This window comes from Neopelma chrysocephalum, unplaced genomic scaffold (assembly GCF_003984885.1).
Source record: "Neopelma chrysocephalum unplaced genomic scaffold, ASM398488v2 Primary Assembly neopelma1_97116, whole genome shotgun sequence".
NCBI classification, from domain to species: domain Eukaryota; kingdom Metazoa; phylum Chordata; class Aves; order Passeriformes; family Pipridae; genus Neopelma; species Neopelma chrysocephalum.
The window spans coordinates 3,191,052-3,204,604 of record NW_020925758.1 but is presented as its reverse complement, the minus strand read 5'-3'; the positions used below and the strand labels follow the sequence as shown (position 1 = coordinate 3,204,604).

The following is a 13,553-nucleotide window of genomic DNA, read 5'->3' as shown; positions in this document are numbered from 1 at the left end:
GGGATGGAGGGACAGGAGAAGGGGGAACGGCTTCCCACTGCCAGAGGGCAGGGTTAGATGGGATATTGGGAAGGAATTCCTGGCTGTGAGAGTGGTGAGGCCCTGGTACCAGTTTCCCAGAGAAGCTGTGTCTGTCCCTGGATCCCTGGAACTGTTGAAATCCAGGCTGGATGGGGCTCAGAGCAACTTGTTCTAGTGTAAGGTGTCCCTGCCCATGGCAGGGGGAGAACCAGATGGTCTTTAAGGTCCTTTCCAACCCCAACCATTCTGGGATTCTGGGATTCTGACTCTGTGATACTTGGTGAAACAGTGCCTGGTTGCTGCTGCCTGTGAGGCTGGGATGGCCCCGGACAGGGGTGAGGGGGGTTATAAAACATTCCCCATGCTGGGCCTATTGTTCCTCAGAGAACAGCCTGACCTTTGGTGGGACCTGACTCATGGGGCTGAATGGAGTGGCTGTGAAAAAGTGACCCCAAAGAAGCCTGGGGGATGGGGAGGGATGCCAGGCAGCTGAGAGCACAGTGGTCAGCCCCACAGCACGTCCAGCCTCAGCCCTGCCTCACGCAGACTTGGGATGTGCCCGCTCTGCCAGTCCTAAGTTGTTTAGAGACTTCAAAAATACCCTAAATACTCTGGACACTTCAAAAAAATGCCCTCCTCTGTTTGTTTTCCCCCTTGTCCACAACTAAGGGAGCTGTGCAGGGATGCACCTTGACGTGCCAGGAGGTGTGATTCCTCAATATGTGGAGCAGCAAGAGTGGTGCATTTGGGAAACAACACTTGATGTGTGAAGGGCCAGACATCTGAAGAGGATGCCCATGGATGTGAAAGAGCTACAGCCCGTTTCTCCCCTCTTGTGAGCTTGTATTCTTCAACCTTTTCCTTCAGAAGCCAGCTCCTGCTTGTCCTTGCAGGAGGCTCACCCTGAAAGAGGCACCAGCCCTTGTGCTGGAGCTGTATCCAAGGGGCAGTAGCCAAAAAATGAGTTGCAGATATCTGGAATGACTTCTGGTATTAGCTCACACACGCACACACACACTTTACACACAGCAGAAAGAAGGGACACATCAGGAAAAAAGCTCCACTTCTGGGGTGCAGAGTACATCAGACATCTCTCTGCCACATCCACCAAGGCAGTTTTCCTCACAGCCAGGCATTGCTGGGTTTTCCATAGGAAAAGGTTAACTAAGTAATTTGATGTAAATCTTCCTCAGCTCAGAGGTGTTTACTTTGTTTGCAGAGTCCTTCTGTTGCTGCTGGATTTGTGCCACCAATTTGTGTCAGGCACAGTCAGAGTACAATGAGAGGCTTCCCTTTAAATTTGGTGATGTGGCTGCTGGGAAAAGCTGGGAAAATCTGGGAAAACTCAGTTAGCTACCAGATTCGGGTAAGTTTTCTTAAAAGTATTCACCAATGAGCTAGCTAGTGAAGTCAGACAAAGGTGAAGCATTTCAGGCAAAATATAAGTGACATTTAATGGAGGAAAAAAGCATTAATGCAGGAAATAAAAGGAGAAGAAGGAGTTTGTCTGAACTTGTCCTGACTAGCCTGACACAGCAACAATTCCAGAGTCCACTGTGTTCACTGCAATAGCCATAGAGAGCAAGTAACACAAAATCTTTTTTTCCCCCAGCCAAAAGCAGTAGTGGTATTGCCATGTCTGAAAGAAAACAGGTTGGGAAGAAAAGGCTTTGGTAGAGCTCCCAGCTGAATGTGGTTTATGGCCTTTGCGGGGAAGGGGCAGCCAGAACACCCCTCTACTGCAGCCCAGAGAAGGATTTTGATTTTCTATTATTCATTCTGCCAAAAAAAAGATGATCTTTTGGTAGTATTGAAATCATGTCCTCACTACTGGGCTAAAGCTGGAAGTAAACCTGTAATCACAGGAAGGTCTGGTTTGGAGGTGATCTTCAAGTTCATCTCATTCCACCCTGCCATGGGCAGGACAACTTCCACTAGAACAGGTTGCTCCAAGCTGTGTCCAACCTGGACTTCAACACTTCCAGGAATCCAGGGACAGCCACAGCTTCTTTGGGAAACCTGGGCCAGGGCCTCACCACCCTCACAGACAGCAATTCCTTCCCAATATCCCATCTAACCCTGCCCTCTGGCAGTGGGAAGCCATTGCCCCTTGTCCTGTCCCTCCATCCCTTGTCCCAAGTCCCTCTCCAGCTCTCCTAGAGCCCCTTTAGGCCCTGGAAGAGGCTCTCAGGTCTCCCTGGATCCTTCTCTTCTCCAGGTGAACCCCCCCCAGCTGTCCCAGCCTGGCTCCGGAGCAGAGGAGCTCCAGCCCTTGGAGGATGTCTTTGGCTTCCCTCTCCCAATATATGACGGGCCTCTCTACAAAGCAGGAGTAGATGGGGAGTGACAGGAGGCAGCCAGTGGAGGGTGCATGGAAAGAACCATCTGACCTTGGCAACACAGCCTGGAGGAGTCAGGAGGAGGTGCTGGCTAAGGGCACCTACCTGGCTGCAGGCTGCCCAGGGCAGGGGTGAGTCCCCATCCCTGCAGGGATTTAAAAGCCATGTGGATGTGGCACTTGGGGACATGGGTTAGTGGTGGCCTTGGCAGTGCTGGGGGGATGGTTGGACTTGATGATCTTGGAGGGCTTTTCCAACCTAAAAAATTCTGTGATCAATAACAAGACTTCATTTATTTTTACAGAGCCCTTTATTTTTTTGTCTTAAGGCTTATAAAAATTGTTACTTAAAACCAAAATGTTTAAAAATGTTTACATATGTACAATATGAGAAATAAATTATGTTTTAAGTCATACAAAAACCACAATATACAAATAGGGCTTTGAAACTGCTCTAAGTATGGCACGGTGACAAGTCACAGACACTTACCAAAGGCTTCAGTTATTGAAGCCTTTGCATAAAACCATGGAAAAAAATATCCCCAAATGTGCTTGCTTTGGTTGGGTTGAAGCTCTACAAAAACTCAAGAGATCTGCAGGCCTCAGAAGGACTTGCTAAGTCTTCAGAACTCAGTGCACCACCTGGCAACACCATTTTTGAGACTGGCTTTCTGCATGCCAAAAGCTCAACGGTTGTCACACCATTCTCCTTAGGAAGGAAAAAAGGTTAAAAAAAAAACAAAAACCACCAAACCAAACCAAACAAACAAAAAAACCCCACTACTAAAAAAACCCAACCAAGCAAAACAAAACCTAGTTCACCTCTGACAAGGTCCACTCTGCTGTAGCAAACGTGACAGCTGTAGAGTCTGCCAAACTCAAAGCAAAGCCAAGATCACCTGGGACCAGGGACTCCAACTGGGATGTCGTAGCAATCAGGGTAGGAGGTTGGCTGTTTGGCTCGTTTAAATATTTTACTAAAAAGTAAGATCTTAATTATGCATTGGTACTACAACAGCATCTGAGCAGAGGGGAAACGTTGTCCTCAGCAGCTAAAAGGACTGGTGCAAAGCTCTCCTGGAGCAGCACGGTGCATCTCGTTCCTCCATCCCCTACGGTCAGCAGGAGGGCAGCTGCTCTTTGCCTCTTAGAAAGGGATCCCCATGTGTGACTGGGCAGCCTCACTGCAGACACTGACCAGGGAGCAGCTGCCACCACCAACACCACCACCACACGTGCACCGTGCTGTGCCCCAGGCACAGGGAGGACAGAGCACTACCTTCCCATCAGGCAATATATAGAGATTTCGGTATCGGCCAGACACAGAACAGACTATTTTTAAGGCAAGCAAAAGACAACTTGAAGTTAAGTGGCATTGTGCTTACTCCCACCCCTTCCCTGAACAACCCCACGCGCTCGACCTGTGCTGGTCACACCTTCCCACAGCCCACAGTGCTGTTGGACCCACGGTAACTCCTGCACCAGGTGCTCATTTGTTCTCAGCAGCTCTGTCACCCACAGCCCGGTGGGCAGTTAGCGTGGTTATTTATCCTCTCAACTCCGCTGGCAGGCAGACCAGAAGATCATTGCTGAGGTCTGAGTGTGTGAAGATCTCATGCATAGTCCCGGTTAATAGGAGCAGGGCAGGAAAAATGCAGCGTGCAACAGGTCAAGGTAAGGTTAAATACACAAACCAGGCTCCTTGGGAAAGGGAGGATGGAGTTTTAGTTATTCTAGGTCTAGGACCAAGGTCCATCAATTGCTCCTCAGTTTCTTGCATCCGATCCAAGCTGTTTTTTCCAGAAGAGCTAGTTGTTTTAAGTGCTACTAAGCCGGATTTTTTTTCCCAGAGCATCTTGCCACCTGCGTGGTCTTCATGCATCCAGGTTGCTTGGCTGTGAGTCTTTAGGGAAGTCTTCAGAGCAGATTTGAGACAGATCTGGGAAAAAGCAGAGAGGGGAAAAAAACCCCTAGTTAAATGCAGAAGTTAATAGGAATAACAAAGAATTTCTAAGAACCTCTGGGGTGCTAAGAACAGGTTTGGACAGTACAGGCTGGTATTTTATTCTGTCGAAGCCACATTTCACCCAGTAGCTACTCAGTGAGAGCCTCAAGCAGACATTATGCAGGCTGCAAACAGAAATTACAGGGCTTGAGCTAGACTCTGCCTGTGCAGCTCCATTCGGAGAGGACAGATGTTTGCAAGTCTCAGTCTCCAAGCAGGGAACTATAATATTCCACTGACTTGGCAGAAACTGAGAGCTGAACAGCAAGTAATCGCTTGTCATTTCTGGGAGGATTGACCATTTCCTAGGAAAAAAAAGTGGTGTGCTGGAGCTGAGCTCAGCCCCTCTGCCTCGTGCACAAGCTGCACTCCAGGAGCAAGCAGGCAGGGCACATCTGCCAGCAATTCTGTTTTATGGGGGTTACCGAGTAGCATATCGAAACAGCCTTTTATTGTACCTGCAGGAATGTTTACTTGATCTTTCAGGACTTGTGGCAGAGCAGCAAGTTTTTGCACAGGGGTTTCATTCACAGATTGGTTTGCTACTGTCTGTAGCACAGCTTGCTGGTTTCTGCCAAAAACTGGTCCTGGAATGGGACCAGCTCACACTTCTGAGCCGAGCTCTGCTGCCCAGGAGGGTTGTGCAAAGCTTGACTTCCACAGGGCTTTGCTAGTCCTAACAAGCACTTTGTCCTGTGGATTGGAAGTGACAAAGCTCTAAGTTTGCAAACTGAAATTTTAGGAGAGGGCAAAAGGCTGGGCTTCATCCAAGGGAGACTATCATTGAGACAAATGAACAGGGCTTCATTCATTCAATGACCAGAGGCATCTGAGGCAGTCAAGTTGTCACTGCTGGGACCAGACTTTCTGGAAGTCATGCTCTGAGGACCGATCCAGGTGCCTGGAAGTCCCCCAAAAGGTTAAGCAGGGCTGAGATGCTTCGTCAGTGGCAGAGTTTGCACCCTCCTGAACCTGAGGAGATCAGCGTGGCTGCAGATGAGGCCGTAGGAGTCACTGCTGTAACACCATGGCAGATCCTCAGCTCTGTCCTGCTCATGCACTTGACCTCAAACTTTAATCAAGGGATTTCTCGGCAGCTCAAGGTCTTCCACCAGGCTGAAACAATCTTTGAGGCAATTTCCTGCACTCCTCCCAGCTTTCCCCTGTTTTACAGGGCAGTTAATAGATACCTCTACTCAAGTTCCCACTATTACACAGATCTTGGGGACTGGCAGAACCTCATTTTAGCCTCTACCGCAATTAGGACCAAGGATTTTGCTGCACCCATTTGGCAGTAAACATGTAAAGGTACAAGGTGACAATCCAAGGTCAGGAGGGAGGGTAATATCACCTAGTTAGCAACAGTTGCGGCATACATTAAAATTAAATCTAATAGCTGTGAGTCCTGGGCTAGAATTTATTAACCTTTTTGAAATAAAAACAGGTTCCAGGAGCGAAAAAAACCAAAAGGCTCCACTCATCCCAGCACAGCCACATGCATCAGACAGAATTTCTCTTAGTTGATTTCCATACCTTTTTCGCCACTCCTCTGTGCATTTCACAAACCAGAGCTCTTTGCCAGGAGTTATACTGGTTAGCTGGGAATCCTCCACGCAGAAAGCAAACCTACAAGGAGGAATCAGAAGCCAAGAGAAGGTGAACTGTTGTCTCCATGACTAACAAATAACAAGTAATGTGGGTTGCAGCCAGTTCTAAGACATCTCTGTGGGATGTTTGATTTAACATGCATCCCACAGAGCATCTTGACACACCATTAGCATTTTGAACGGGTTTTTATTTCCTATTTCAGAATTTATTTGGGGATCTTTGCTTTTACTTTGCTTCTACCCCTATGTTTCATGGAGTGTAGAAACCAGCATGCACAATACCTTTCAGATGATAGGTGATGCCTATTTAAAGTTCTGAGAAATGTGGAAACTTGTCAGTGTCAACTGCTGCCCTTTGACAGATCTGGGTTACCTTCAGAACAACCTTAACAAGTGATGTGGGAGAGCAGTGCTACATGCTTGACAGATTTAATACTTTTTGGATGCTCAGGTAGTTTTCCAATTGCAAACAGAATCATAGGATCAGAGAATGATTTGGGTGGGATGAGACCTTACAGATCATCCAGCTCCAACCCTCTATCATGGCAGGGAATCTTCCACTAGAATTCTATGGCCAATGATCTAAGGATATGGATTGGGGTTGAGAGCGACCCTAAAGATCATCTAATTCCAATTCCCCTATCAGACCTCAGAAGGAGCAATATAGTACTTAAGGGGTTGATGGCACCATGTTACTGGTTGCAGATTCAGGTCTAGCTTGCTCTGCCAAATCATTATACCTGCAAATAATAGCCACGACCACTCATGTTTCTGTATTTTCAATGCTTAGTATTTTATCCCTTCAAGTATCATCTAAACCACCTTGAAGGAGGCTAATTCAGTCCCCAGGGGACGTCACAGTATCTAAATAAAGCAAAAGAACATCCCAGATCTGATCTGCAGTGACTGGTTTTGCATAAAGCTTAGTTTGCCACCTGGTGCTGGCCAGTGACCTGCTCTCCCACACCTCGAAGGAGTGGTGACACTAAAAATGAGAGGCAGCTCAAGATACCAACTTGGTTCAGAACACCAACTTTTTTTTGCTAGGTCCTGAATATTTCTCCTTTTGGCTGAAGTTTTGAGTCAGTTCACGTGCAGCCAAGCACAGTTATTACCTCTGTTGTGTCTCCCCAGATTTCACACGTATTCGTCTGATATGCAGCTCCTGGGTAGAATTCACAGGCCGATACCAGTAGCTCCTCAGCTCTTTCCATAGATCATACCATGACTGAGATGTCCCCTCCCAGGTGAGCTTTATTTTCAAAAGCTCACCCATGTCCTCCTCGGTGTAGACCAGGAAGGTGTTCGTGGCGTTCAGGCCGATTTCATCAAGCCTGAAAGAAAGGGAGAGACTCAGCATTTCTTCCTTATGGAAGCGTGCCAGGTGCTCCTTCGTTCCACGTTAAGAGGTTAAACAGAGCCCCGTGCAGCTTATCAAGGGTTGCATGTTCAACCGTCACCAGTTAATTGTTGATTACACTAAAGAAAGTGAGCTCAGATAGCTGGTTCAATACAACGCATCATGCATTTAGCTCAAGCCATACTTCCATAGCTTAGAGGTGGATTTTATGCCTTGTCTTTCTCCTGGGAGAGGCTAAAGGAGGTCAGCAATGCCTCCAGAGACGTGGGTGCTTTCAGGCTATATCCAAATGGTAGAGGGGAAAAGCAAGAGGAAGTACTCCAGCAAGGAGCTGTGAAGGCTAACGTGTAGAGGACTGGGCACATCAAATTGTTTTCTCAGCCAAAAATTATAACTAACTTAGTGGATGAAAAGCTTTTTTGAATGGTGATGAAGTGAGGCTGCTAGGCTGGGGTGCAACGATAGTGTTAGAAGAGGAAAAAGAATGCTGCCACCCCGTCTAGTCCCTGTGGCCTTCTTACTTAGTCAAACACAACAGGGCAGCTTACTTACACTTCTAAAGACAGGGGTTCAGATTCTCCATTGGTGCCATGGAGGGTGACGAAGAAAGTGGGATCAACCTCTCCCAAGCTCTTGTAGCTGAAGACGTGCATTTTCATCTGATAGTGGTAGACTGGGGAGAAAGGGGAGAGCAGAGATGGAACCGAGTTTGAGAGACAACATTGCTCAGCATTGATCCATGTGAAACGTTGCTGGTGGACAAAAGCCAGACCCATCCTTTATTGAGACAGCATTGATGACTTTTTTCTGCCCTTACTGATTACAAATTAGACTTTTACACAACAGCAGCAGAAGGTCCACTCTGGGGAAGGCTGCCCAGACCTTACACTGCTCTAAGGTTGAGCCTTGCTCATGTATGACTTTTAAACTTTAATCCTGCTCAAAAGGCAGAGTGCCCTGGTGGCCAGGTCATGTTGCTTTTACACAGAGGAAGGAGCCCAGCAATGCCACAGGACAGTGCAGCCAGGTAACAGCAGAACATTAACGCCTGGAGCTGCCCAGCTTCGAGGCGATGCTGCTCCCCCACCTCTACATCCTGCCCAGCGCTGGCTTTGGGAGGCTGCTCCTACAGGTGAGACCACACTCTTCCTGAGAGGGAAAACATACCTTTGAAGGGCATGTCAGCCCTTGTTTTCAGGTACATCTTGCTGTTCCTCTTGTGCCGTAACCTCCGGGCGTTGTAGCCGATGCCGTTGCAGCGGTTCTTGCGGCAGCTCAGGCAGATGCCCTTCTTGAAGCGGCTGGAGTCGGTGCACTGGAAGGCGAAGCTCTGCTTGTCCTGGTTCACCAGGGAGTCCACGAAGAGGTGCACAGACCGCTCGTGCTCGCACTTGACCACCTCACCGATTGCTGGGGAAGCAGAGTCATGAGGGATATGCTCAGTTTAAGCATTTGTCACCCCCCAGCAGCCAGTAAGGTGAAGTGAGCTAAGACTCTTTGGTAGCCCAACATGAGCTGACCATGGCCAAATGTTTCAAACAGTAACAATTCAAGAGGTTAGTGGAAGATGCTTGGAGACTGCCCACTTAGTCCCTGCCGTGAAGGGAGCTTTAAGAGGACTCTAGTCCCAACATAAGAAGATTTTGCGATCAGGTGTTGCAGCGAGAACGTGCTACTTCAGAATAAAACCATGTGTCGTTTCTAGCAACTATCTCCAGTACTACAGAGAGTTTAGAAGGAAAAAATGGTTTTCTCTCCTTTCGTAAAACACATCATCCCCCACCATCAACCCAAGTCTGTTTGTGAGGAGTCTACACTGACCAGAGGCAAAATATGTAATGAGAACTTACTTCCATAAGCAATGGCTCCCAAGACATCACTCAGACCACAGCCGGGCTGGAAGTCTCCCCCATTGGGGTAGATGTCAACGTGGCCTACAGGCATCTGGATCCCAATGCTAACACCTAGTGTTTCCCTCGTGTAGGTGTGAAGGACATCCACAAAGTTGGCATCATCGGGGGAGAGGCGCCTGCTGGGATCCACTCCTTCAAACATGGGGCCAGCTGGATCCAAGCCTGGAGTCAGAGACAAGATGCCAGGTGAAAAACTGGGTTATTTCATATAGAATATAGCTCTCCTCACCAGGTGATGCACAGCCAGTCCCAGCCCCATTGCTGGTACTGTCCCCAAAGATCTCTTCACCGCAGGCTCACTGAGGGAACAAACAAGTGCTTCACAGCACTTTTGGGGCAATGCAACCCAATAGTAGCACCAAGATGGCTTCAGACTGCCTGTTAGAAGCAAAGAGCTTTTGCCAGGTCACAGTGAAGAGGTACTTCAAGAGGCAGCTCCAAGGTCTAGCACCCCAGGGACCGCTGGCAGACAAAGCTGTCTCAGAGATATTTAGGCTGTTTTCAGACTGGACATTTGGAGGGACTAACACAATTTAAGCAGCAGCCAGGTAATCCCTGCCTCTGAGATCCCATGATGGGTTTGGGATGCTCTGTTAACCCCTGAGCCTCACCCCCCAACCTGAAGCTGCACTCTTGAACTGTTCTCCAACTTGACTGTTAGGTGATTTTTTTTCCTGATTAACTGAATACAGATAGTAATTGCTAGGCTTTGTGGAATTCTTACTGCCATTGTAACATTTAAATGCTTAATTCAATCCCTTGCACTATGCTCTAAGTTGTAGAAATCAGCTTTCCCCTGGAGCTGGAAGCAAACTCTTCCATTAGTTTCAGAATGAGGGGTTCGAGTTGTGTGATTTCTTAATATTTATTCAGACATCCTGTGGTACAAACAGCACTCAGAAGCTCTCACTTCCATTAGCTTATGAGCTACAATTACAAAAACAGTATCACTCAAAGGCACAGGATTTGGACAGCAAGAGTTTGAGCAGGACTTGTTTTGAACCCACACATAACTCCAAGTAAACTCAAGATCAGGTTGTCCTCAGTGAGGTTTTTTTATCGAACCCCTGCTATATCTTTAATGTGAAGAGACCTGTGCTTCCCACTGCTGCCACAGGTAGGAAACTTGTAATTTCCGAAAGAATAAGGCCAAAACAACATTGCAGCAACACAGGAAACGAGCCTCTTCGGGGAAACTGACTGCCACAAAGGAAAGGTAAGAGACTGCTTAAAAAGGCACTTGCCTGTAATTCTGCCTATAGTCCCATGGACGTGGTTTCCAGCAAAGCCAGCCACGTGGGCACCCAGGCTGTACCCAATCAGGTGCACATTCTCAAGCTGGAAGAGCGGGTCTTCCTGCAAGGAAAAAGAAGATATGGTCATTTGACCCCCTGCCTTTCAGGGCATGTGGCGCTGGTCCTGTCTGCATGACTATAAAGTCCAGCTCCAAGAAGAGATTGGAGGGAGGGGGCAGACAAGCATGTTTCGTTCTGTATTTCATCAAGGCAAGCAGGATGGTCTGGATGGTACTTGTGGCTTACCCATGTTCCAACCCGAATTATTACATCCTTTGTTCAGGCAGCATCTGGAGCAGCCTTCCCCCAGGGAGCTGCCACCAGACCTCAGCACTGGCTGTGGCCTCAGGCGCCAAGCGCAGCACCGTGGGCCTTTCCTTCTCCTTTCCCACCCTCTTGCCAAGCCAGCACCGACTTTGAATGCCCAACTCCCCAGGTTCACATTGCTCAGGCAGGACTTCCAAACCTGAAATCCACTTGAGCATCACTGATCCGAGCACCTGCGAGGCAGTATCTCCCAGGAAAGCAGGGTATCACTTGCACGCGCTGAGTGCAGCACCTCAGCTATGAGCCAGCACCCCGCCAAGCCCTGGGGTGGGGATTACACCAGAGCCTGCCCCACTGGTGCACCCTGGAGCTGGGGAAGGCTCCCCCTTGTGCAACAGTCCCTCATGGAGCATTACAACAGAGGCTGCTCTCCACTCATGTTACCTGTAACCAGTCAAGCAGCCTTGCTATGGTTTTTCCAACAACCCGCGTGTTGTTCACGGCATCGGTGTAGAGCTGGTGGGCAAGAGAAAGCCAATCCACCACCACCACGTTGGCATCCTTCTCCCTCTCCTGAAGAGCAGACACCAAGCTGTCCAGCCAGGTTTCGAACATGCCACTCATCTAGAGAGAGATTCAGGTGTTAGTTTCCAGCTTGCAGGACCAAGATGACGCATTCACAGTTAAGTTATTTGTATATCATTTACATATTCTGCTCCAGCTGCATGCTGCTCCTCTGCAAGCCCCACTACTTCTCAGCACTGCACTAATGGAGTAAGAAAAACAGGTTTTGAGAGACTCTGGCTGTAATTAGCCACCTGCCTTTTAAGGCAGGAGGGAGAAGCATTCGTTACGTGGCACCTTATCGCTCTTTTTCTCAAGACTTCCAGAAATTCTGATGGGCTGTAAAATTATTCCCCAGTCTTGGCACTGCTGTTTGCATAAGCCCTGGCAGAGCTGATAAGTCCCCTCGTGGCACGCACTTGTCCACATGAATAGCAGAAAAAAAAGTTTGATAAAGGCTGTGTGCCCTCTTGTTCCTTTATCAGACGTCAGGGCTGTGGGTACCCAGCTACGATTATAGAAAGTCTAAGCACGTGTCAAGTCAAGTGTTGCATTCATAGTGGTCAGTTAGTTGGACTGTAGGGAAAAATCCCAAGTTCCCTTTGCCACATTCACGTTATACAGCTATGAAGTGATCTTGTGCAGTTATGAATGAGTTGGGTGATTTCACAGAGTTCTTAAGCCTGACCCACATTGCTTTGTTTCAGAGACCTCAAGTGCAGAGACCACAGTGCTTGAAACATGAAAAGTTTTCACAATTCTCACATATTCATAGAATTCTAGAAAAGTTTGGGTTGGAAGGGACCTTTAAGATCATTTAGTTCCAACTCCCCTGCCTTGGGCACCTTCCACTAGATCAGGTTGTTCAAAGCACCATCCAGCCTGGCATGGGACACTTTCAGGGACAGGGCAGCCACAGAAATTCCAGAACAGAAATACTCTGGAGACACAGCTCGTGTGCAGGGCAGTTTGCTCGCTCTGAGCAGACAGACTGAGCATTGCCCGGGGTCCTCCGTACTTACTGTCCAGCCGTGAATGATGAAGAAGGTTTTGGCTGTCACGTTGAACTTGCAGTCCTCCAGCCACTGGTGCTGGCCGACGGCGATCGCGCACCCATCCTCATCGGCGCCCGGCGACGAGCGCACCCCGAACCTCACCCGCGGCTTCGGCGCCGGCACACTCTCCGCGCTGCCATCTGCGAGCCCAGCGGGGACAGAAGGGTGTCAGCAAAGCGCCCCCGAACCCGCCCGCCCCGGCGGGGCAGAGCCCGCTCCGCCGCTCCCCCCCCGGTCCCGCGTGGGACCGCGCTCACCCACCTCCCGCCTCCGCGCCCCGCGCCGCGATGCAACAGGTCACGCCGGTGCACAGCAGGAGGACGAGCCTCCTCATGGCTCGGAAGGACGGACGGACGGACGGACGGAGGGGTGGGAGGATGGAAGAAGGCACGGACGGACGGACGGACGCGCGGTGGCGGCGGCGGCGCTTTAAGGGGCCGCGCGGGGCGGTGCTCGTGGCACGATGGGGCGGGGCCGGGCCCCAGCGCCGCTCCCATTGGTCACGCCTTCTCTGACGTCACGCGAGGCATGAATGGGAGGCCACGCCCCCCGTGGGGAACCCGCGGGGGGCTCGGGGGGGGTCACGGGGGGACCCCAGCGCTGGTACCCCGGCGGATTTTGGGGACGTAAGAGGGTTTGGGGGGACACGGGGAGACCCCAGTGCTCTCACCCCGAGGGGCAGAAGGGACATACGGGGGGTTTGCGCGGTCACGGGAGGACCCGGCTCTGGTACCCCAAGGGATTTTGGGGACGTGCCGGGGTTTGGGGGGTCACGGGGGGTCCTCAGGGCGGAACCCCGAGGGATTTTGGGGACATGAGGGAGGGCTGGGAGATCACGGGGAGACCAAGAGCTGGTGCCCCAAGGGATTTTGGGGACATGCCGGGGTTTGGGGGGTCACGGGGGGTCCCCAGGGCTGAACCCCGGGGGATTCTGGGGACATGAGGGGGGTCTGGGGGATCACGGGGGGACCCAGCGCTGGTGCCCCAAGGGATTTTGGGGACATGTGGAGGGGGTTTGGGGGGTGTCACAGCTCTCACCCCGAGGGGTGGAGGGGACATGCAGGGGTTTGGGGGGTTAACGGGGGTCCCCAGCACTGACACCCCGAGGGGATTTTTGGGACATGCAGG

At 50.1% G+C, this 13,553-nt stretch overlaps 1 protein-coding gene across 1 annotated transcript; it reads right to left on the bottom strand.

The window, feature by feature from the left end:
• Positions 1-2,651: 2,651 nt before the first annotated feature.
• LIPG (lipase G, endothelial type) lies at positions 2,652-12,835 on the bottom strand. Its single transcript, XM_027671627.1, has 10 exons — positions 12,687-12,835; positions 12,393-12,565; positions 11,251-11,430; positions 10,489-10,600; positions 9,182-9,406; positions 8,499-8,741; positions 7,884-8,004; positions 7,087-7,305; positions 5,898-5,990; positions 2,652-4,298 (listed from the first exon to the last, which is right to left on the bottom strand). Exons 1-10 carry the CDS (start codon positions 12,757-12,759, stop codon positions 4,277-4,279), a joined length of 1,461 nt encoding a protein of 486 aa, XP_027527428.1. The 5' UTR covers positions 12,760-12,835; the 3' UTR covers positions 2,652-4,276.
• Positions 12,836-13,553: the final 718 nt, after the last annotated feature.

Bases quoted from the DNA above. Each gene is read 5' to 3' on its own strand.
- LIPG (XM_027671627.1), bottom strand. From the start codon at position 12,759: ATGAGGAGGCTCGTCCTCCTGCTGTGCACCGGCGTGACCTGTTGCATC. The intron at 10,601-11,250 runs GTAACATGAGTG...TTTTCCTTGCAG, and splicing joins GGCTGCTTGACTGGTTACAG to GAAGACCCGCTCTTCCAGCT. The intron at 7,306-7,883 runs GTAAGTAAGCTG...CCTTTCTTTCAG, and splicing joins GAACCCCTGTCTTTAGAAGT to GCTTGATGAAATCGGCCTGA.